Below are 25,221 nucleotides of genomic sequence, written 5' to 3'. Positions count from 1 at the left end.
CTTTACCCATTGAGCTATCTTTCCAGTTGGAGTTTCTCCTTTTTATAGTTCTCCACCATCTGGCAAGTATCTTACTGAATTAATGAATCAGTTCTACCTAGAAGGTAGAAACATCCCTCCAGAAAAAAAGCTTGTTTATAAATCCAAACTTTAGTATGTTGTCTCCAAACACAGAAAGCGTTTTGCCCTATTTCTATATAGCAGAGACATGATTGTTTTTTGTTTTTAATGATAATTAAATGCATTTTTCTAAAAACTTTATTACAGATTATTAAAATCAAAATACAAGGTGTACAACTTTAATTTTCCTTTAAACAAGTAAACATTGGGCTAGTGAGAGAGATGGCTTCGTGCATAAAGTACTTGCTCTACCCTGAGGACCTGGGAAGGAGACAACCAGCTCCAGAAACCTGGCCTCTGACCTCTGGTCATGTACTGTGCTGTATGTGTGTGCATATGGACAAGAGCTGAATGGAATAAAGTTTAAATCCTTAGCATTTCTAAAATTATAAGAAGGCGCTAAAAGTCTCAAAGAGCCAACATCAAAAGAGTAGTCTCTCTAAAGAATAGAATTATAGGTTCTTTCTTTCTGTTCACATTTACCACTTTAATTCTTGGGTGGGAATATGTTTAATGAAAAGAATATTAATTGATAGGTATTCTATATATTCATGGAGTATGTAATATCAATAAATAGATACAATGATTAGATCAAGATAATTGGTATATTAATCATCTTTGACATTTAAAATTTCTTGGTGTGGCAGCTAGTCAAAGTCTTTCTTAATAGTTGTTTTCAGATACTCAGTTTTTGTCAAGAATCACTAACCTGCTATGTTAAGAGCATTTAAAGTTATTCCTCCTGTTCAATTACACCTTGTGCCAGCTAGCCCTTTACCCCCATTTTAACAGCAGAGAGCCCCACTAGCATAGCACTTCTCTGTGCAAGAATTTGAAAGGCACCTAGTAATTTTCTGCCCCAGTGTCCTATTGTTACTCAGTGAAAACTAGAGGTAAGTTAGAGAACACTTTCCCCATTGCTGTTAGGGATTACGAACCTTCCCATGTACATGCAAACCTTACCTTGCTTATTTTTACTTTTTTACTCAGGTTTGCAGTGTCCTGACATAATTTTTCTTAAAATTTATGTATTTAATTGTAGTTTTATATACTTCAAATACCATGTAGTTTATCTATTTGAGATGTACTATTCTGTGTTTTTAGTGTATTCTGATTTATGCAACAATTACCACATAGAAGTTTAGAACAATTCATCCTCAAACTCTAAGCAGTTCTTCACGTTTCACGTTTAAATGCAATCTTATAAGATAGGATGTTTGAGAATCTTTTGTTGCTGGCTTCCTTGATTACCAAAGATACATTACAAATAGTTTCAGAGTTAAGGCACCACTGGGGAGGGATGGCAAGAAGTATAGATGTGCACATGTACTTGAGACCAGGCATGGTCAGACTTGAGTGTCCATAGGTAGTATTTGGGGAATGGCTCATGTAACTGTTTAAATTTCCCTGAGAAATGTGGCCCCACTAGATAGAACTCACTGTGTAACTGTAGCCTTCATATGGTGGAGTCACGGTCATGTACCATCGCCCCCCCGCCGGCTGGTCACAGGTCACATGCTTACTGATGTTGAGTCCCACAGCAGACTAGTGACAGGGATTGGCACGGATTCCAGTGGTGAAGCCCATTCTGAGTCTGACAGTGTGGTTCTCAGTCAGAGGCTAAGGGTCCAACTGCTGGGAAACAATGCATGACGTGTGAGTCTCCAACTCCCAGATTGAGAACATAGAGCGAAACAGTGAAGCCAGAAGATGAGTGTCTAGCTCTGGCAGAGAAAGCAAGAATTTGCATGTCTCTGCCTTTTTGTTCGACGTCAGGAGACAGCGTTTTACAAGCTCTCCAGGTGCCCTAGTCAAGCTGACATTGAAAGTTAATCCTCACTGAAAATGTGTCCATATTGGAGACTACTTTCCCAGTTCTTTCTGTGAGATACTTATGCTATCATCATCTTTTATGATGATGTTGGGAAGCATTGCTTTTGTTTGGATCATATAAAGCATATATTTAATAGACCAATATTTCCATGTGTTCATAACACTTTCATAAGTAGTTATAAATTATGGAGCATATCAATGATTATAGGTAGCACGTTCCTTTGTTTCCATAAATCTGTTTGTGTGATTTCGACTGTTTCCGAGATGTGTTCCTTACTGATTACAGTGTGTTGGTGAGGTGCGATGTCTTGCTTCTTAAATAGCTTTTTCATTCACATATATTTTAAATAGATGTCATTATATTAGTTCCTTGGGGGTGAAGGTATTCCAAAAAGAAGTACTTTAGACTCCAAATTTGAAAATTGAAGGAAAGAAATGTTACAGAAACCATGCTAAGAATTCTCCTTAGGGCCTTCTCAGACCCAGTCATGTGTTAACCAGCACAGTGAAAATGGAATTTTAGCATTTCCTATAAAATACTGGCTTTCATGTTCTAGATTAAGTTCATTTCTTTTTTTATTGATGGGAAGAAATTTTTATTTGACACTATTGGAAAAAATGATAGCATGTATACTCAATTTCATAGTATAATATTTTCATTCTTTCCTTTAACCTTTAAATGTTGTTGTTTGTTTTCAGATAAATGCAGTCTCACTCTTTCTCCTTTACCTGGTGGAAATGATTTCCTCAGGTCTCCAGATAATCTATAACACGGATGAGGTATGATTGTTCCAAAATTTTTTGTTACTGGACTTCATGTAGAGCATGTCTGATTTTCCCTTTCTTAAAAATGTAATTTTTGTTTGATAAAAGATGCATGTTTTAAATTCATATAATTAGATAATAGATTTTGGATTATTTATAAAATTATCTTTCTTAAATTACCTTTGTGTAAATTTTTTGGTGTATCAAATGATGGGTTTCATTATAACATAAATTTGTATATATATGTGTGTGCGTGTGTGTGCGTGTGTGTGTGTGTGTTTGTGTACATATATTCACACATTTAGATATTATTTTACTTCCCTCATATTGCCTCAACTTTTTCCCTCGTCTTTCTACCTATTAGTCTCTTAGTCCCCTCTCTTTCTTTAGACTTCTCCTCTGTTCATAGTCTATCTGTTACTTTTATGTGTCATATATGTATATGCAGGAATGAGCACACACACACACACACACACACACACACACACACACACACACACAGAGTTTCCACATGTTTCTTAGTTATGCTTGCTATTGCTGTGACAACAACACCAGGACCGAAAATCAAGTTGGGAGGAAAGGGTTTTGTTTGACTTTGAAAGAAGTCAGGACAGGAACTCAAACAGGGCAGGAATCTGGAGGCAGGAGCTGATGCAGAGACTAGGGACGGTGCCGCTTACTGGCTTGGTCATCATGGCTTCTCAGCCTGCTTTCTTATAGAACCCAGGACCACCAGCCCAGGGTTGACTCCACCAGCAACGGGGTGGAACCTACTCCATCAATAAGTAAGAAAATCTTACAACTAGATCTTGTGAGGCATTTTCTCAAGTAAGAGTCCTCCTTCCATATAACTCTAGTCTGTGTGTCAAGCTGACATATGACCAGCCAGCATCACATGAAAGAACTCACCTGACGTTTATCTTCATGAGTTTGGTGGTGTACTCGCCGTAATATAATGATCTCCAGTACCATCTATTATCTACAAAAGACACCTCACTTTAAAAGCAAGCATAGTATAAAGCAGGTGACAGACCTTGACTGAATGCTCTGTCTCAGATCATCTGAATGGAAGAATGTAACTTTCACAAAGTTTTAGTAACAGTGAAAATGAATGAGCTTTTCAAGGCTTTCTTATTATTTTTCACACAATTGCTTTTCATAATTCATCCATTAAAATGTCAAACAAACAACCTTTCATCATATTTTACTACTTTTATTTGGAGGACCTTAGTGTTTTCTTTTTCTTCACCAAAAGAAAATTTTGTTCTTATTCTCATAGGGAAAACTGTAAGGGATTTATATTTCAGTGTTATGAAACTTTTCCTTTGACAGGCGTCAATGTGAGAGGAACAACACAGACCCCTGTGAGGAAGCACACAGGCTCACCTGTGAGGAATCACACAGGCACACATGTGAGGAAGCACACAGGCTCACATGGTAGGAAGCACACAGGCACACACGTGAGGAAGCACACAGGCTCACATGGTAGGAAGCACACAGGCACACATGTGAGGAATCACAGGCTCACATGGTAGGAAGCACACAGGCACACATGTGAGGAAGCACACAGGCACACATGTGAGGAAGCACACAGGCTCATGTGATAGGAAGTACACAGGCTCATGTGATAGGAAGTACACAGGCTCACATGGTAGGAAGCACACAGGCACACATGTGAGGAAGCACACAGGCACACATGTGAGGAAGCACACAGGCTCACATGTGAGGAAGCACACAGGCTCACATGTGAGGAATCACACAGGCACACATGGTAGGAAGCACACAGGCTCACATGTGAGGAAGCACACAGGCTCACATGTGAGGAAGCACACAGGCACACATGTGAGGAAGCACACAGGCTCACATGTGAGGAAGCACACAGGCACACATGTGAGGAAGCACACAGGCACACATGTGAGGAAGCACACAGGGACACATGTGAGGAATCACACAGGCTCACATGTGAGGAATCACACAGGCTCACATGTGAGGAATCACACAGGCTCACCTGTGAGGAAGCACACAGGCACACATGTGAGGAAGCACACAGGCACACATGTGAGGAAGCACACAGGCACACATGTGAGGAAGCACACAGGCACACATGTGAGGAAGCACACAGGCTCACATGGTAGGAAGCACACAGGCACACATGTGAGGAAGCACACAGGCTCACATGGTAGGAAGCACACAGGCACACATGTGAGGAAGCACACAGGCACACATGTGAGGAAGCACACAGGCTCACATGGTAGGAAGCACACAGGCACACATGTGAGGAATCACACAGGCACACATGTGAGGAAGCACACAGGCACACATGTGAGGAAGCACACAGGCACACATGTGAGGAATCACACAGGCTCACATGTGAGGAATCACACAGGCTCACCTGTGAGGAATCACACAGGCACACATGTGAGGAAGCACACAGGCACACATGTGAGGAAGCACACAGGCACACATGTGAGGAAGCACACAGGCTCACATGGTAGGAAGCACACAGGCACACATGTGAGGAATCACACAGGCACACATGTGAGGAAGCACACAGGCACACATGTGAGGAAGCACACAGGTACACATGTGAGGAAGCACACAGGCACACATGTGAGGAAGCACACTGGCTCACCTGTGAGGAAGTAAAGTGCCTTTCAATACTTTGATAGCTAGCTACCAGGAAGGCGGTTTTCACCTCAGATCCACTTTGACTTCTCTGTATGTTACATGCATGATGAATGGTGTCTTCAGCAATAGGGCCTTATCATATAGTTCTGGAGAGCAACCAAGAAAGGCAAGAGCTTGTGTTGCATTGGGAACCTCTGGTGTCTCCCTGATCAAGAGTGCCTACAGAGGCCTCTGGGGTGTTTGTGTATTGTCTCATTGCTTCTGGGAACAGATTATCTGGTAATGCAAGACACCCCTGTCTTAGTTAGGGTTTTATTGCTATGAACAAATACCATGACCAGTGCAAGTTTTATAAAGGACACCATTTACTTGAGGCTGGCTTATAGGTCCAGAGGTTCAGTCCATTGTCATCAAGGCCAGAGCATGGCAGTGTCCAGGCAGGCATGGTGCAGGAGGGTGAGAGTTCTACATCTTCATCTGAAGGAAGCCAGGAACAGAATGAACATCCTCAAACAGCTAGGAGGAGGGTCTCCAAGCCACAGTGACACACTTCCTTCAACAAGGCCACATCTTCTAATGGTGCCACTCCCTGGGCCAAGCATATGCAAACCATCACATTCCACTCCCTGGCCTCCATTGGCTTGTTAAAACACATGAATCTACGGAGGCCATACTTAAACATAGCATAATAAAAAGGCATATTTAGTCTAACTTCCAAAGTCCCCATAGTCTATAGGAGTATCAACAGTTTTAAAAGTCCAAAGTTCAAAGTCTCTTCTGAGATTCATCCAATCACTTAACTATGATTCCCGAATTAAGACAGGCCACCAGCTGGGCAAACTTCAAACTGCCATCTCCATGTCTGATGTCATCGAGGTCTTCAGATCTTGATTTGAAGACTCCTTTTTTTATCTTTGTTGGCTGCACAAACTTCTTTCTCTGAACTATTCCCTGTTAGCAGCTTTTCTCAGCAGGTAGCCGGTGGCTCTGGCATCTTTAATATCTTTGGTCTCCAAGGCAGCTTCAGTGTTACAGCTTGTTTCAATGTCTGTGATCCACACATGATCTTCTGGGCTCCTCCAAAGGAGACTTCTCCAGATCTGCCTTCTGTAGCACTCTAAGCTTAGGTTAATCCACTCCATTGCCACTGCTGTTCTTGATGATCATCCCATGGTGGATTCCATCTACAATACACTGGGGTTTTATGCTGCAACCAGGCTTCACCAAAAGTCTTTCATAGGCTCTCTTCATGGTGCCAAGCCACAACTCCTTTGCATGACCCCTTTAGCCTGGTTTGTCAACTACAACTATTTTCACCAATGGCCTTCCATGACCTCTCACAGTCCCAAGCCTCAGGTGTTCTTCATGACACCTTCATGTTCAAAACCAGTACCACCTGGGTGACTCTTACCCATTGCCAAGTTCAGCTGCAGCATGAGGTACAACCTGGGCTGTCTCTGGAACACAGCTTCTCTGTGCTCTCAGAAAACACCTCCCTGAAGATTTCACCTCAGTGATGCTGGTCTCTTCTTACTGCTGACTTCTTAGCTCCAGCTGACCAGCATCAACTGTCCCAGTAGTCTCCTCCTCTTGAATATAAAGCCAGAGACACATGGCCAAAGCTGCTGAATTCTGCAGCTTGCAGGAGCTGGAACATGGCCCCCTTGTTCTATTATCTGTAGCTTCCTCTTTTCTAACTCCTTCACTGACTAAGCTTGTCTGTCCTAGGTCTTGCTCTGTAGATTGACCTTGAATTTAGAGATCTGTATGTCTCCTGGAATTAAAGGTGTGTACCACCACACCTGGACTTAAGCTTTTCTTCACCTAGAACTTGCTCTGTTATAGCCTGGCCTTTAACTCAGATCTGCTTGACTTTTCCTCCTGGGATTAAAGGTTTGTACTAAGTTGCTTGGAGCTAACTTAGCTGGGTGGGATCTTGCCCCAAGATCATTATTCCCTTAATTCAACTTAATATCCTTGAACACAGGACTCAGCTCCATTTCACTTCCTGGTGTCCCTTTAATACTCGAACCATATATTTTGTATTTTTTCTTTCTCAACTTCCTTTTTTTAATTAAAATATTCTTCATAAGTGTGAACTTCAGCAACCACACAACAGAATTTACACCAGGCTGTTTTGAGACTTCCTTTTTCAAAGAAATTAATCTAAATCTCTTCACCTTAACCTCAGGCAGACTCTTCATACAATGGCAAAAATCAGCCACATACCCCCCCCCAAAAAAAACAAAAACAAAAAACCCAACAAAACAAAACAAACAAACAAACAAACAAACAAACAAACAAAAAACAGTCTCTAGGCCACATACTGAAATTCTCCTCTGGACCATCTTGGGCCATCAAATTACTCTTAGTAATTAAGTCTTCCCCATTTACTAAGATAGCTCATTAAGCCCCATTTAAAGCATTCCACTGCTTTACAAATCCAAAGTCCCAAAACCTACATTCTTCTAAACAAAAGCATGGTCAGGCCTATCATAGCAACTTCTGTCTTAGGTTCTTAATGCTGTGAACAGACTCCATGACCAATGCAAGTTTTATAAAGGACGACATTTAATTGGGGCTGGCTTACAGGTTCAGAGGGTCAGTCCATTATCATCAAGGCGGGAACATGGCAGCATCCAGGCAGGCATGGTGCAGGAGGAGCTGAGAGTTCTACATCTTCATCTGAAGGAAGCCAGGAACAGACTGAGCATCTAGGAGGCAGCTAGGAGGAGGGTCTCCAAACCCACCCCCACAGTGACACACTTCCTCCAACAAGGCCACACCTTCTAATAGTGCTACTCCCTGGGCCGAGCATATGCAAACCATCACACCCCTCTATGAAGTATTTTCATATTTTTTAATTTACTTAGAAAATAGTAGGTTTCTATGTGTTTTTTCCCCCATATCCCTTTAATTTTGTTAACTGTCCTCCTCCCATACCTTTATGTCCCCTTACCCTCTTAATACCATTCCCTATTTAACCCTTTCCACTCCCAATATCACCACCCTCTTCTTTCACCTATATTATCCTGACCCCACAGACTCATGCTAATTACCCCCCTCCACAGGCACTCAATGTCAGACATGTAGAACTAAAGAGCTAAGCCTGGCGTATGAGAGAACATTGCAGCATTTGTCTTCCCTGGCACCTGTCATTTTCACGTCCTGGCTATTACGACTGTGGCAGCACTGAGTGTGCATGTGCACGTGTGGAAATGGGGTGTGGATTGGGTTAGCCTGGACTGAGAGAGCTGGGTCAGACTGTCTTTTTATATCTGATTTTTTTTTTTTTTTATTTAAGAAAACTTGAGTCTAGTAGCTTACACCCTCACAACAGTCTGTTTTGTTTTTTTTTCTTTTCTTTTCTTTTTTTTTTTCTCGGAGCAGGGGACCGAACTCAGGGCCTCGCGCTCGCTAGGCAAGCTCTCTACCGCTGAGCTAAATCCCCAACACCCCCTCACAACAGTCTGAAAGGGAACCCTTTCCTCACTTCTGCATGAGCATTTGTTGATGTTGTAGTCTTGATGATATCCATTAGATGGTGAGCTAGAGTGCTGGGGCAGCTTTAATCTGCAGTTCCCTGAAAGCTAAGCGTAGTGAGCACATTTTAACGTATTTTCTAGCTATTTGTATTTTTTTTTTAAAGAACTATGTTTAGTTCCATAGTCTAACTTTAAGTTGAGTTATTTTGTTGATATTTCATAGCTTTAGTTTCTTCTATATTCTAAATGCTAATCCTCTTTCAGAAATAAAATAGATTTTTCTCACTCTCTCTTACTTATTCTCTGTCTCCTTTTTTCTTTTTTCTTCCTTTTTTTTTCCTTTTTTGTCTTTTTGAGGCATGGTTTCTTTATGTAGCCCTGGCAATCCCTGAACTCACGCTGTAGACCAGGCTGGCCTCAAACTCACAGACATAGCCTGTGGAAATCAGTTCTCTCCTGCCATGTGGGTCTGCTTCTGCCTCTGCTGGGATTAAAGGTGTGCACTCCCATTCCGTAGGCCGCCTCTTTATTTGTGGTTTCCTGTGCTGTGAGGCTTGTGGTTTCATGAGACTCAGTCTATCAGTTGTCACTCCTTTTATCTTTGGTACTGGACTCCATTCAAATGCTGTTTTCTGTGTTTCTTTCCCCTGGCAGCTTTAGATCATCAGGTCTCAGGTTGAGATCTTTGATCCATAACTGTTTTTTTGTTTTAGTTGTTTCTGAGTTTGCATGTGATGTTGAGTGCTGTTGAACTTCCTCTGGGTGCCTTCCTGTGTCCCATAGACTGGGCACGTGTGTTTTCATTGTCCTTCATTTATAGCAGTGTTTTCCATTTCCCTCTGGACCTTTTTGGTGACTTCATTTTTAACAGTCAGCAGCATATGTATGGGTCAGTCTTCCTGGGTCTGTCTAGTTTCCGAAGTGTTTCTGGTTGCCTAGCTTTATTTCATTGTGTTCAGTCAGAAGACAGGATGGAATTCAGCTCTCATATTAGTTAAGGCTTGGTTTGCCTGTTAGTATATGACCTGCTTTGGAGAAAGTTCCATGTTCCTGCTAAGTAAAGATGTGTATTCTCTAGCACTGACGGGAATATTCTGTAGATGTCTCTTAGAGATATCTGTTTGACATACAGCATCATTTAACTCCAATATTTCTCTTTGGTTTTTGTTGGGATAACCTTTCTATTGGTAAGTGTGTGATGTTGAAGTTTTCTGACATAATTATATTAGAGATCCTCGGTAGCTTTAGATCTTCTTGTGCTTGCTTTATGAAATTGAGTGCACCTACACTTGGTAAATATGTATTTAGCAATATGCTTTTGATTGATTGCTGCCTTAGTTATGATGTGCTTTCAAATGTCAAATACCAGAGTAGCTCGTCAAGGCTCAGGGAATGCTTCTGTGGGTAAAAACACCTCCTGCTGTGACCTGGGTTTGATCCCCAGGGCCCAGGTGGCAGAAGGAGACAAGTGACTTCCATAGGCTGTCTTATGTCCTTCACATGTGCACTCTGGCCATCCCATATCACATACTCACGCTAAATAAATAGGGTTTTTAACATAAATATATGTTTCTAAAATATTTTTTTAAGTTAAAAAAAAAGTTAGGTCTTTCCTATTTTCATTTGTCTGTAATAACTTATACCCTAAGGTGGTGCCATACATGATGGTAAGGTGGTGTCTGAGAGGCAGCAAAAGTGTGTCCTATTTGTTAATCTTTCCTTTTAGAATGTACCTGAGACATTAATACTGAAGAGTTGTTTTAACAGATGTGTCTGTTCTCTTTTCTTCATTTTATGTTTCCCTAGACTGCTTTGATTAGATGTTTTGTTATTTATTTTTCCCTTGTAGTTTTTTGTGTGTGTGTGTGTGTGTGTGTGTGTGTGTGTGTGAGTGTGTGTGTTTCCTTAGTTCCCAATATCCTTTGTAGAGTTGGTTTTTATTTAAGAGTTGCTTTGGTCTGTTTTTTTCATGGACAGTTTTGCTAGGTAGAATAATCAAGGTCAGCTAATCTGGTCTTTCAGAAGCTGAAATCCATTCTCTAAATCAGACTGGCATCAGAAGATGGGCCTTGCCTTTACACATGTCTGAGTCCTTTCCTCTTGCAGCTATCACTGTTCAAATGGTTTTCATATTCTCGACTTATTCAATATTTAGAATCCTCAGACAGAATTATTTACATTCTAAATGATGAAAGTTATGTACAGTGTTACTAGGTGGCTCAAAGTTGCACATGTAGTGGTGATGCTAAAACTGGAACTGAATGGTCTGGCTAAAGGTTTTATTCTCTATATTTTATAGAGAATATATTTTATATTTATATTTTAGTGTTATGTCCTTATTTCATTTGCACAGATATGAGATACATATTTCATATGAGAATGCACTGTTTGAGCCTTGAACTCTGCCAATGAGACCCAATATGTTCAGGTTTATTTATATATGAATGGTTATATATAATTATTTAATAAATATTGTGGAGAATTTGTTGTGATATTGGAGAACTGGGTAAAGAGATTAAATAGATAACGACTATAAGTGGAGTCCATTAGAACAGCCAGTTGTTGAAGAAGGACTTATTCAAAATCCTAGATGAACTAAACAAATTACCCAAACTTCTGGAGAAGGCTCCAGACAGAGTGACAGAAAGTATAAAGTTTGCTGCACTGTGTGCTCCTGCTATGCATTCACACCTGGATTGTGGTAGATGGTCAGAGCCTGGTACATCACTTCTGAAGGTCAGAAGCCATGCCAAGGATCTGCAGTTTTATTCTTAGTGTGGTGAGTAGCCAGGGAAGTTTGAGGAACCACATGTCTTAAGTCATTGAGTAAAGACTCAATTGCAACAGGTTGGATTTGGAATTGGAGAAACCAGTTGTTTTAATCACCAAGGGAGAAAAACTGTAGCTCAGATTCGTGTTTTAGCAGAAGATTTTTTATTTAAGATATAATAACAGATAAGAGTCAGTACATTTAATTTATGGATGGATGAGTAGTGGATAACACCACCTTTGTAATCAGGCATAGCTGTCCAGGATTGTTAACTGGCATGTTGATAACGTTAAGAGAAGAGGTCAGCTCTGCACATTTTAAGCTGAGATTGGGCCACACAGGTGCTTGTTGGAAGTTTAGGAGAGATGGCTGGACTGGTGATGAGAGTTCTGCTGTTCATTACATAGGACATTGAAATCATGGGACTGCATGTCACCTGAAGCATGAATGTAACTGGGAAAGAGCTGAGTCCTCATCCTCTCATAGAATGGTAAAGAGGACGAGTTAGTGAAGGGGAACAAAGCATAAGCTAAGGAAGAAAGTAATTGTAAAAGAAGGAGCAGTCACCTCTGCAGTCCGAGCACGAGATGAGGGTTCTGCACATTGTCCAGAGTGATAATCGTGTACTTCATCTGCCTGTCAGAATACTTCTAAGAGTGAAGGGGGGCACTATTTATTTATTTGAGGATAATAGACAAATCAAGATTGTGTATGACTGAAGACATCCTTCAGATTGGTGGGAGGGATTTCAGTGGGACCAATGTTTTTTGGGGCAGGAAGAAGACTCGGGGACAAGACAGAAATGAAGAATTCTTTCAGAAGAATTCCTGACAAGGACCATAGCAGTGTGACAGTGTGGGTTGGGGATGCAGGTCTTGATGGCCAGTGCTTGCCTCCCTCTCTTGGGGGCCTAAGACACTCCTTGCTGACATACCTGAAAGAAACAGGAGATGATGTAACAGGAAAGATCCCCTGCAGATATAAAACTGTGTTCATTTGGAACTGAATGAACAAGTTTTTGATTAGCTTGGGTCAGATGAGGTACACTGCATAGATGGAGAGATCATTTTTCATTTGTAAATCTAATGGTTCAAACTGTAAAGTTGTAAATTCAAAGATTGAGCCTTGTCTGACCTTATTTTGTTTATAAAATAGCAAACAGAGATGTCCGTTGGGCAGGAAACCCTCTGGGCCACAAGACATTGCAGAAGGGATGACTAAGTCACAGTTATGATTCTCTTGAGAACGAATTCCAAGGGCCATTTTCAATAACTAATTTTCATCATGTAATTACATTATTCATTGTTTGGATTTAATTAATAATTTGGAATTTAAGTCACAAACCAAAACAAAAATCATTTGTCTCAAGTGAATGGCTTCTGCTCTAGAAGGAATCCATCATTTACTATATTCCTCTTAAATTTAGTTAAAAGCAATTTTCACACCTTCTTTCAGTCAGGTCCATACATTATTTTTTACTTTCCTGGACCATCAAATAAATGAGTAGCACTGTGTGCAGCGTCTCAGTGCTTGTCTGGGAGAACTTAGAGGAGTCAACATGTTGAGTCACGGCTATGCTTCACTGTGAAGGCAGAGACGACAACAAGAGACCAGGCAGAGGAGTGCAACAAGAAGACACAAGGTTTTGTGTAGATAGGAACTACAGAATCAGCACGCAGAGGTCATCAGAAACCCGCTTGCTTCCTCTAGCATCGACCTGAAAGCGTGGGGAAGTTATCTGCCCAGTTGTCTGAAGCCCCATTGCTGGAGTTTCTTTGAGGCTGACCATACACTGTCCTCGGCTTAGTTACGTTCTAATTTCAACATCCCTGAAGGAAGGAAGTTGGTCATTCTAACACCTATTTATGCCATCACATTGTTTGCATAAGCAGTTTAGGGATGTTAGACACCAGTGCGGCCTAGTAAATTATGCCATAGTCCTCTGAGTGAAAGAATATCGTGTATTAGTCATCTTAATTACAGGGTTTTTATAGCTTATGTACATACATGATAAAATATTTTAGCATCATTCTTTGAGCTTTTGAAATAGGCTAATCAGAAAACATAAGAGTCCCTAATAAGAGAAAGTGCTAGCACATTTTGTTTCTTCTAACCTCAAAGGGAATATTATATGTTAACTCCTAATGTATGAGAAGCTCCAGGAATTTGGGACTACAGCAACGTTCTTGTATCTCAATAGGCAATAAAAATGATGTCACTTTACTGTGAGACGATGAAGTTTTCCTGAGGGTTTTTTTGTTTTTGCATTTTTTAAAGAAAATTAATACATCTAAGTCATCTTGGCATCTTAGGGTCTTCAAATGTTTTATTCAGTTTCAGAGTTACAATCTTGCATAATTTTATACATCTAAAAATAAATAATTGTGACTAGACGGATGGCTCAGTGGTTATGTTCTCTCCCCACCACATGGCAACCACAACTGCCTGTCAGGACAGGTGAGGGGATCTGGCCCTTCTCTTGATCTTCACACCTGTGATGGTGTCTGAGCAGGCAAAACACTTAAGCACATATAATAGAAAAAAATCTTTAAAAATATAAATTCATCTACCGTGTGACTGCTCTTTTCTGTCCTGTTCCAAATATTAAGTCACATCTTATGGTTAATATGCAAAATACAGACTTCCGAATGGAAGCAAAGGTCCATTTTCCTTATTGCAAGCCCTCCTGACTGTGCTGACCGTGTTCTTTGATAGATTTAGGAGTTCACCTTTTACAAGGAATGCTGTCTTCCACTCGCAAGCCTTAACTATTTAGCATAAACTTCTCCAAAATAGTCCTCGTCATTTCACACTCACATGTTCTCTAATGGCTTTCCTTTTTTGTTTCTTGAACCTGATCATTTGTGGCATCTATGATTTTTTTAATGCCTGGTCTTGTTTCAAGGTTTTGTTTTGTTTTTGTATTTTGGTTTCATTTTTGGTTTTCATTGAGACAAAGATAGAGGAAGTGGACGATTTACCTAGTGTATTCAGTCATCCAGGTATCAGGTCTCTCCTCACACAAGTGCTGGTGCTGACATCTGTGGTGCAGTTTGTTTGTCCCTTTCCTTCTTTCTCTGCAGTCTGTGTTGTTTGTAATCTATGCCCTTGATGGTGTCACTGTGTTAATTGATATTAATTAGTGACTGAACTTGTGGGTTGTTCCAGGTCCAAGCCCACCCTCCCTGATGCTGTTCTCAGCAGCCTGAGGACACCTAAAGTCCAGTTATTTAGGGTCAGGCCAAATTCAGGAATAGCCAGTTTATGAAGCAGGTTTGCAGATTTTACTGGGCACGAGAATCAGCAGAGAAGTGGGCACTCAGAAGAACGTGAAGCATAGCTAAACATGGGGAACGGTCCTCACGGGAGGTCTGTGGCTTAGTGTTTTTACAGCAGCCAGATGTGGAACCATGGTGGAGTTTGACATTACTCTTTGATCTCTGGGTGATTCCTGAGGCATACTTTGGAGGTTTGGAATAGATCAGGTTAACATCCGTACCACAGGGACCCTGGAAGTTAGGGTGTCTTCAATATCCACAGTTCTGTTAGAATTCTTAGGCAATGTCTTGGGAAAGGAATGAGTCTCTACTGAAGGTCATATGCATTCAGACTTTAAACCTGGGTCATTGCTACTTCGACATAAAAAATCTAGCCAGGAAAGAAATGGTAACTCTGAGTACAATTGTTTTGCATTCATGGGCAGCATGTGAGTGCCATGATACCCCTTTAGAGGTCAAAGGACAACAAGTGGGAATTGAGCTCCACCATTTGCGTACAGGGATAGACTCAGGTTTTCAGGTTTGGCAGTGAGCACCTTTATTTGCTTAGTCATCTCGCTGGCCCTCAATGCTCAGTGTGCCAGAATTCATGAGCTCTTTCCTCCGTCACCATAATGTTCCCGTCTTCCTGTCTGTCCGTCTCCTCACCTTTGCAGAAGTCCTCTGTCTTTTTTTGGGGGGGGGTGGGGGGGCATAATTTGGAAGCTCTCATAGGGAGCACATGGCTGCGTTTTCACTACATGCATGAATGGCTGAGACTGTACCACCTGTCGGAACTCTGCACACGAATGTCTACTGGGTAGTAATCCTCAAGAGTCAGGGACTCTGGACGTGACAGCCTGATTGTGTAACTTTTCAGCTTTCTGTGACTGCATATATATACATATATATGTATGCATGTATGTGTGTATATATTAATGCTGCTATGAATGGTCTTCTGATGAATATTTATTCCTGTTTTTAGTGGGGTACTTGAGTTTTTAAAGTTAAACTCTTATCTTGACATTGCTGTCATTTTGTTAATTTTATGATCAGACAATGAATTTATGATTAATTCAAATCAATATCTTTGATTTTTTTTAAAAAGCTGAGTTCAGACTTTAAAACATTACTTTTGTAATTTTTGGTGGATATGTTAGTTTTATCATATTTTTAGAAGCCTGCTAGTAATTTGCATTTCATCCCAGCTTGTGAATTATGCTGAAGCTTGATGTCCTGGATTAACTCATGTTTTTCATATGACTTCCATATCTTAAATAAACAGCTATTTACTTTTGCCATATAATAAGGTGACTGAGGAGAGTTGGTATTTTTTTTTTTTTTTTTTTGCTTTTTTATCCCAAGCTTATTTTACAAAAAAAGATGATAAGCTGAAAGGTTAATTGAAAGCAGAAGAGAAATATTTGCTTCTTTTTGTCACACACATACATACATAAACACTCATACACGTGTACACATACTCATAATACGTATGTACTCATACATCCACACATACATATACACAAAATAAATCAATGTAATTTTAAAAGCAATACTGTTCAGATGTATAATAACTCTAGCAGGGCTTAAGACAGCTTCATAATGATCACAGTATTTTTCTAATAACATGGATATTCACATAAAATGGAACATAAAGCCAGAAATTTCATCTCAGTTTCTGGTTTTGCTGAAGAATGAGTTAAGAAATAACCCGTTTTGAGAGCTGGTAGTACTTTAGAACTGCAGACAAGAGAAGACAGACATGTATATTAATTAGCAGTGGTAGGAGGGCAACGTAAGAAACAAAAAGATAATTGCTGTGGTTATGGCTTTAAGAACAATTAGAACTATTAGCTACTGCATCCTTTTGAATTGAGGTTGATGGAACATTCATTTTTTAAAAAAGCATTTCAGTTGGAAATGAGCAAAGCTAACATGATTGAACCACTTGGGACCCAAGGTACCAATCAGAGGTTAGTTTAATACACAGAGCACGGTGAGGAGCATTGGTAGATAAAGAAGGGCTTGAATGTCTACCGTGAAATCATGACACTGTCAGGATTCACAAAACAGTTTTGACTAAATGATATGAAAAATGGATGACCATGGTTTTAGAAGAAGGACAAGAAGAGAAAGAAGGCAGAGCACTATTAACATATACCAGATGTGGCTAACATCTGACTGCTGTCATTAGTGGGTGGAGAATGAGATAATATCACCTCCAACTGTTTTGAAAGTACCACTTCGGACCTGTGCAGAAGAAGAATTTGGCTTTATTGTCAGAAAAGGATTGAAGAAAAGAGAAAGGGAACAAAAGTGAGACTGACTGTCCCCAGGTCACTGTCTTTGTGAGAATGTAGTGGAGAGATCATTGCATGCCCAGATGGCTTCCTTCATCTTGGTGCAGCTCTCTTTAGTCTCCCTTGCCCTGCACAGCTTCCAACTATAGGCTGTGTTCATAATCAGGATCTATAGTTACAGAAATGACAGGAAGGAAAATTAACTTTCCAGAAGGGTGGACTCAAAACTTCCCAGGTTAATGAACATAGGACCAGAATTTTGCAGAAAAGGAAGAGCCTTTTTACTTTTTAAAAGGTTATTTTCTTTTACTCTTTAAATCTTTATAGTTAATATGTGCCTGTATTTTATGTAGTCATTTACTTTCTATATATTACCCAGTATAAAGTATGTCCTATGTTTTACTCAGTTCTTATGATGCATAACCCTCATAAACAATATTACCTCATTGAAGAGTTATAGTTGGAACATTGAAAGGATTTAAATTTTATTTCTGTAGTGTATAATACTAATTAGATTCTCACCAAAAGTAAGAATTATATTTGGAAAATTAAGTATGACAGAGGACCCACAGTAATGTAATAATGACGAGAATTCAACATGTTGATAAAGTATTTGGCGTCTGGAGTATAGCTTAGTTGGGATCCTTAAAATGCACAGAGCCCTGATTTCTATCTCTAACTAGACTAGGTGTGGCACATGCCTGTAATCTCAGCACTTAGGAAGGAAAAACAAAAGTTCAAGGTCATCCTTTGTTGTATAAAGTTAGAGGTCAGCCTGGAGTAAAAGTCTGAGTCTTAGGAAAAAGAAAGGAAGGTAGTATTCTCTGGTCAATAAGTTCATATTGTGATTTCAAGTGGTCTGCAATTATTTTTCTCACTGTTGCATGATTTCTTACATCCTATTTCTTTCTTTCTAGGTCTCTTTTATTCAAAACCTTGTGTTTTGTGTAGAGAGAGTTTACCGTGTTCCCGACTTCGGTGTCTGGGAAAGAGGAAGCAAATATAACAACGGCAGCACAGAACTGCACTCGAGGTATCTGCCCAGCTTTGAGGATGGTCCTAGTGTTGTTTACAGGTGGAGATTTAAATAGGAAACTGAAAATCCAAAGCATTAGATTGGATCATTGTCTCTGTGTTGATTCCAGTACAGCTTGTTTTCCTGTTTGTAGTCCAAGTAGGATTCACTTAAAACAAAAGCAGTGTTCTTGGGAACATAAACTAATGTCTGAAAGGAGCAAGGTCTTTCTCACACATTTCAGTTCTCTTTTAGTCATAGCTTGGCTTTTCTAGTCAACCATGTTCTGTCTTTTCCTCTGTAATTGCATTATTTAAAATGTCAAGTATGTCAGAATGTCCAAACATCAGCTATACACGCATGCCTGTGAGATTCCTTTCCGTGTTACAGAAATCATCTCTACCTGATCCACAGGCTCTCACTGAAAGACACCCAGTATGGGGAGACCCTCACTCAAGTCTCGGGATGACACGACCCCCCCAAGAACTCACACAGACCATCCTTGCTGTAATCACATGAGATTTATCGATAGGAACCAGTGCACTGGGGTTGAGACTCATATCCCACGCAGGGGCACAGGAGTTCGACGACCAGTAGCTGGGAGAAGGGGTATTTAAAGGAAGAAGCCACAACCCCAGGGGGCAGGGATGGCGTCCTTGGGAAATCACAAGGAGAAGCTTCCTGTCTCTCAACTTTATGGTTAACTTTATGGTCAGCTAGTTCCTGGGTGAAGCTTTCTGCTATCTTTACTAGGTTGGGAATCGCATATCTAAAGGCCTTATCTTAAGTCCTTTTATCTAGTTCCTGGGAGAGCAGGCTCAGGAAATGTGACCTTTTACTTACTTACAGGGAGAGGGCAGGGTCTGGAATTTCAGGTATTTAGGGCATTTTTAAACTTCTGACTTCTTGGCTGCATTTTTTATTCTTTCATTACACTTATCAGTAAAGGTTAGCATTCTTTGGTTGGTCTGTCATCGCCATGTTGAGCTGTAACGTGTGTTTGAATTAGCAATGGTAGCTAATGCCTGAGGTTGGTAATTTATAAAGTCTCTGTATTTGTTGTTGTTGAGGAAATAGCTTTAACTGATGACATTTTTCCTAACATAATGCCCTGGAGGTTATCCTTTAACTGATTAAAAAAGAGTCTGAGTCCCAGGGCTCTGCTCTGTTTCTGAAAGGTAGGTGGTACATTGAAAGAATCTAAGCAAAAATTTCCACTGGAGGTCAGTTTGAATTGCTGAGGCTTAGATGAAGAAGAAACAAGTTTAGAAAATACTGGTAAAGGAATCTGCATCTCTGGGCCTGGAGATATGGCCCAGCAGTTAAGAGCATGCACACTAGTCTGCAGAAAGCACTTGAGACCCCTTCCCAGCGTCCATTGCCTGGGGCTCACAGCATCTTCTATTTCCAGCTCCAGGATCTGATACCCTCATGGTGCCTGCACTCATGTACACATGAACCCAATTAGGCACATAGATATAATTAAAATAGTAAAATAAACATAAAGTATCTGCAACTTTGTATGTTTTGATCAATGACTGATAATCTAATGTAACATACTTATTTTAAAACTCCCTCTGGATCCTAGCTGTGTAAACTTGAATAAGTGATGTCATCTTTGTGTGCCTCTGTTTCATCTTGATATGAAGCGGACAGCAGTGACTTTACAGAGTCACCACAGTAATTTCAGCTTCCACGCACCGTGATTGCACCGTGATTGCCTGGCGGAAGTGTGAACTGGAATGCTGGTGTGTCTCTTATTTAAGAACATTTCGGTACAAAAGACTGAGATAATCAGCGCTGTCAGACGAGTCCTGGAAAGCTGATGCACTGAGCATTCTCTGTAGACTTTTATGCTCATGAAATGTTATTAACTGTAGACCAGAAGAGTGGCAGGCATTGAACTTAGTGAAGGAGAGAAATTTTGTGGGAAAGCCCCATCTAGATATCAAACCTGGCAAATACTACACGTAGTAATGTGTTTTATTTCGGCCATCCTCTACATTAAATCTCCAGCATCCAGAGAGCAGTTAAATCCCATGGGAGAGGATGGATCTGCTTGATAGTGTGTTAGTTATCATTTTTCTTTCAGTGTATTTGTCTCTTCCGTGCTTTTCAGTAACTACGTAAGAACATGCCAGTCTGATTTTTCTGTATTATTTTCATCCCGAAATATTAGAACTAAACTTCTTTTCTATATGCAAATCTATCTTAAACTCTGAAAGAACTCCAGGTGAAAATCTCTATTAAAATTGGACATTTTAAGATGTCACTAATGAACACATAGTGACTTCAACTGGTTTTCTTGTAGCTCAAATGCCAGACTTTAATTCAAGATTAGAAAATTATCACACAATACTCTCTGCTATTCTTGCCATGAAAAATTAAACTGCAGTCAGCCAGTTTTATTCAACCAGATAAGTAATGAAGTTTGCCATTTGATGTTGTATGTTAGGTTTTATACATTTAACATTAACCTTACTGTTGTATACTAATTTATAATCTGCCCGGAGAATTTTATGTTTTCTTGCACACCCTCCAACTTTACGGTGGTTCAGAACTATTATCCACGTGTGCCTGTGTTTGGTGTGCCATCTCTCATGCTGAAAGAATACATTTTGAAATATAAGGCAACTGTATCCCGTGGTGTTCCTGGACACAGTGATGGTATTAGTGGAGGCCACCAGAATCTTCTGTCCTGTGTTGTAAAATACAGAGCTGATTCCAGCTAGGGGTCACAACCTGACCCCTCAGTGATTTCTGTAATGGGACACCTCCAGATGATGTGAGCCTGCTTAGATCTGTTCAGTACCTCCAAACTCACCGGCCTCTCTGCATCCTCAGCTTTCCTCATGATGTTAGATTGCTTTGCCTTCCTCAATGCATGCACTCTTCTGTTTCTGGATTCCGGGGACACTTCTGGATAAAAATATCATAGATTAAACAGACCATAAGGAGAAAATGTGTTTAGTATACTTTCCCTACTGAATGTCATAGTTTTGCATTATAGTACTTGGTGGATTATCAGCTGTTTATCCTCATAAAATGACATTGCTGACTGGGAGCTGTTTAGCGCCACAAGAATATAATTGCACCACATATTTCTAGCTTGAGAAAGGATAAAAATTTTAAGTATGTTTTCTACTGAATTGCTATTCCTTTTATATCATTGTAAAAAATCATACTGTTGTGTTAGTCACTGTTCTATTGCTGTGAAGAGACACTGTGACCGAGGAAAGTCTAAAGGAAAGCATTTAATTGGGGCTTGCCTACAGTGTCGGAGCTTTAATCCTGTCCGTTTGGTGGGAAGCTTGCTCTGGAGCAGTAGCTGAGACCTTTACCTCCTGCTACTTGGGCAGCAGGGTGGTCAGGAAGGGAGAGTGAGGGTCCTGGCTTAGCTTTTGAAACTTCAAAGCCCACCAGAATGACAGAAGTCCTCCAAGGAGGCCACACCTCATAAGCCTTCCCAAACATCTGACTGAGCATTTAAACCAAGGAGCCCAGGGAAATATTCTCATTCAAACCGCCACAACTGCTCAGGTTCTACAGGAAGCTTTAGCGATTTACCCAAATCCCATTGAAATAGCATCCTTAGCTTTCCTAGGTAGGGCTTCAGTAAAAAGATCTATTGCTGGGCTTTGGGAGATTGCCCCTTTGCCTTAGAATTATTTGAACCTGTTTTTATAACTACATCTCATATTAAAATCTAGGATGTGGTAGTACACCGGTGAGGCAGAGGTGTGTGTGTCCTTGGGGCTTGCTGTTCAATAGCCTGCAGACTTGGCAAGGCTCAGGCCAGTGAGAGGGTCTGTCTCTGAGACCAACCGACCAACCCACCAACCAACCAACCCACCCACCCACCCACCAGCCACCCAACCAACCAACCCACCCACCAACCAACCCACCCACCAACCAACCCACCAGCCACCCAACCAACCCACCCACCAACCAACCCACCCACCAACCAACCCACCAGCCACCCAACCAACCCACCAACCCACCCACCAACCAACCCACCAGCCACCCACCAACCCACCAACCCACCCACCAACCAACCCACCAGCCACCCAACCCACCCACCCACCCAACAACCAACCAACCAACCCACCCACCCACCAACCAACCAACCAACCAACCAACCCACCCATCCACCAACCAACCAACCAACCCACCCACCCACCAACCAACCAACCAACGAACAAAACCAAAAACCATTGCTCTCAATTCCTGGTCACTGTGATTCTCTTGTCAGGGGTCTCTCTTTAGGACATGTGGTATTCATACTTTGCATATTTTTTGATTCTGCCATTAGTTGTCTGTAGCAGAAGGAGGAGTGGGAATGGGGAGCATGACCTTTGCCTTGGCTCTGGCTCTCCTTTCTTTGGGCACCCTGGGTGACATTCCTGTGAGCTATACTTTGTATGCAGTAAGGTTGCTGTCCCTGAACCACTAAAACACACGTTTCTGATGGTCAGAACCTACATTTGACATCTACACTTAATTAGTGCTTTAATAGTTGCAGTCTGTGGTACTGAAGAGCTCTAGAATATATATTTGAATCACCCAGAAGCATCAGTTCCTTTACAAAGGGAAACAATAAAATTTGGAGGGGTGTGTGATTTTTTTTTCCCCTTTAACCTAAGTGGCAGAAGCAGAACTAGGTTCCAATTAAGGACATCAGGGTGACAAGTAAACCCCACTGGCCTGGCTCTGCTGTTATCTTCACTTCTGTCTCGGCCTTCACCTCCTCTGTAGGCTAAACGCACTTCATATTCTGTAGATAAAGCCCAGATTGTCGTTTTCTTTAAATGGGATTTGTCATCCATTTATTTGAACTTAGTCTAAGCACGGTCTTGCCCTTCCAGGGCTGCTGCAGAAGGCTCTATTAATCACTCCAATTCACCACGTCTCTTCAAGTGTTTCCTAAGTAACCGTTGCCTGGACCCATGCTATTCCCCTGCTTCTTCACTGATTGGGCTTTTTCTAGGCCTGAGCATCCTTCAGCGTCTCCTGGGACAACTGGGATGATGCCAGACCGTGTTCTTCCTCTCTCTCTCTCTCTCTCTCTCTCTCTCTCTCTCTCTCTCTCTCTCTCTCTCTCTCGTGACCATTCTCCAAGGCCTGTATTAAATGCTCAAAGAGCACTTTGGGGATCTATTTATAGCAGCTGCAGTTCTCAACTCCCAGTTGCATAGCCAGCCAATCTCACATTGCCTCTGGGGCTGCATTTAAACCTTTAACTTCTTCATTTTGGTGAAGATTCAAGGTTTACTTATAAAGTATCCATTGAATTCTAAGGCCTAACCTCGGGGAAAAGTTTTCTAAGCATTAACTCATAAATAGACTCTTATGTTCAACCACATCATCTTGCTTCGTCAGTTACTCTGGTTTTTAAGATTAAAGATAACCTTAAAAGTTAAACAATTAAAATTGGTATTTTTTTTTAAGTTTTATATTGTGTTCTTATTTTTTAGTAAAGTAAAAAACTAAAATATTAGATATGTAGCAGTTTAATATTCCTTTAGTGACCACTTTATTTCTATGTTATTCATTGTTTAAGGCAATTGCTTGATATTTTTTCCCTCTTTTTATTATTGTTTTTTAATTCTTCTCTCAGGTGTTATACCCTGACTGCAGTTTCCCCTTCTTCCTCTCCTCCCAGTTCCTCCATCCCACTTCCTTCCCCCATCCACTCTTCCTGCATTTCTCTTCAGTAAGGGCAGGCCTCCCATGGAGATCAACCAAACATGGCATGTGGAATTGCAGGAAGAGTTGGCTCCTCCCCGGTAGGAGGAAAAGTGTCAGAAACAGTCCTTGCTCCCATGTTAGGAGTCCCACAAGAAGACAAGCTGCACAACTGTGATGAATGTTCAGAAAGTCTAGACAGACTCACGAGGCTTCCTGGTTGTTAGTTCAGTCTCAGCCCATAAGATTCGAGGTTGGTTGATTCTGTGGGTTTCCTGTGGTGTCCTTGATCTCTTTGACTCCTACAGCCCTTCTTTCCCCTCTTCCGCAGGACTCCCTGTGCTCTGCCTAATGTTTGACTGTAAGTCTTTGCCTCTGTTTCCATCTGTTGCTGGGTGGAGCCTCCTTGATAACAATTGAGCTATCCCACCTCTGGGTTCTGATCCTCCAGGCAATGTCTGGGGTGAGCTCCCTCTCACGGCATGGATCTCAAGCTAGACCAGTCATTGTTGGCCACTTCCACAATGTCTGCACCACCTTTTCCCCAGCACATCTTATAGGCAGGACAAATTGTAGGTTGAAGGTTTTGTGCTTGAAGGTTTCCACCTATGGCTAGGAGTCTTAGCTGAAGTTACCTTTAGAGATTCCTGGGAGTTTTCATTACACTAGGCTTCTAGCTTGTTCTTGAGATCACCAATTCCAGTAGTCTCTCCCAGTATAACTTTTTCTCCATTCTCCCCAGACTTGATCCCTTCTGTTCCTGTCTCTACCCACCCCAGTCTACCTGTGATATCTATTCTCTTTCCTCTTCTCTAGGGAGATTCACATCCCCCATTGAGCCCTCCTTGTTCTGTAGTCTCTGGGTCTATGGGTTGTAGCATGATCGTCCTTTACAGCTGCTGTCCACTTAGAGTGGAGAACATGCTACACCGCGTCTCTTTTCTGGGTCCAGGTTTCCTCCCTCAGGATGATTTGTTGTTGTTGTTGTTGTTGTTGTTGTTGTTGTTGTTGTTGTTCGTCTCTTTTCTGGGTCCAGGTTTCCTCCCTCAGGATGATTTGTTGTTGTTGTTGTTGTTGTTGTTGTTGTTGTTGTTGTTCGTCTCTTTTCTGGGTCCAGGTTTCCTCCCTCAGGATGATTTGTTGTTGTTGTTGTTGTTGTTGTTGTTGTTGTTGTTGTTGTTGTTGTTCGTCTCTTTTCTGGGTCCAGGTTTCCTCCCTCAGGATGATTTGTTGTTGTTGTTGTTGTTGTTGTTGCTGCTGCTGCTGCTGCTGCTGCTGCTGCTGCTGTCTTTTGAGACAGTATCTCACAGGTATGTCTGGTTGACAACTCACAACAGATCTGTCTTCTGGAGGCTGGCATCTG

General features: G+C 41.1%; 1 protein-coding gene across 9 annotated transcripts in view; it reads left to right on the top strand.

Moving 5' to 3' along the window:
- Positions 1-25,221, top strand: part of Phkb (phosphorylase kinase regulatory subunit beta) — a 195,669-nt gene that overhangs the window by 53,364 nt on the left and 117,084 nt on the right. For all 9 annotated transcript variants that reach the window (XM_087594802.1, XM_087594801.1, XM_087594800.1 and 6 more), the window contains 2 exon segments: positions 2,653-2,733; positions 18,076-18,191. In XM_087594802.1, the coding sequence (XP_087450928.1) occupies positions 2,653-2,733; positions 18,076-18,191 (197 nt within the window).

Source organism: Rattus norvegicus, chromosome 19, assembly GCF_021556685.1.
Source record: "Rattus norvegicus strain SHRSP/BbbUtx chromosome 19, alternate assembly SHRSP_T2T, whole genome shotgun sequence".
NCBI classification, from domain to species: Eukaryota; Metazoa; Chordata; class Mammalia; order Rodentia; family Muridae; genus Rattus; species Rattus norvegicus.
This window is presented reverse-complemented; position numbering and strand designations above follow the sequence as displayed.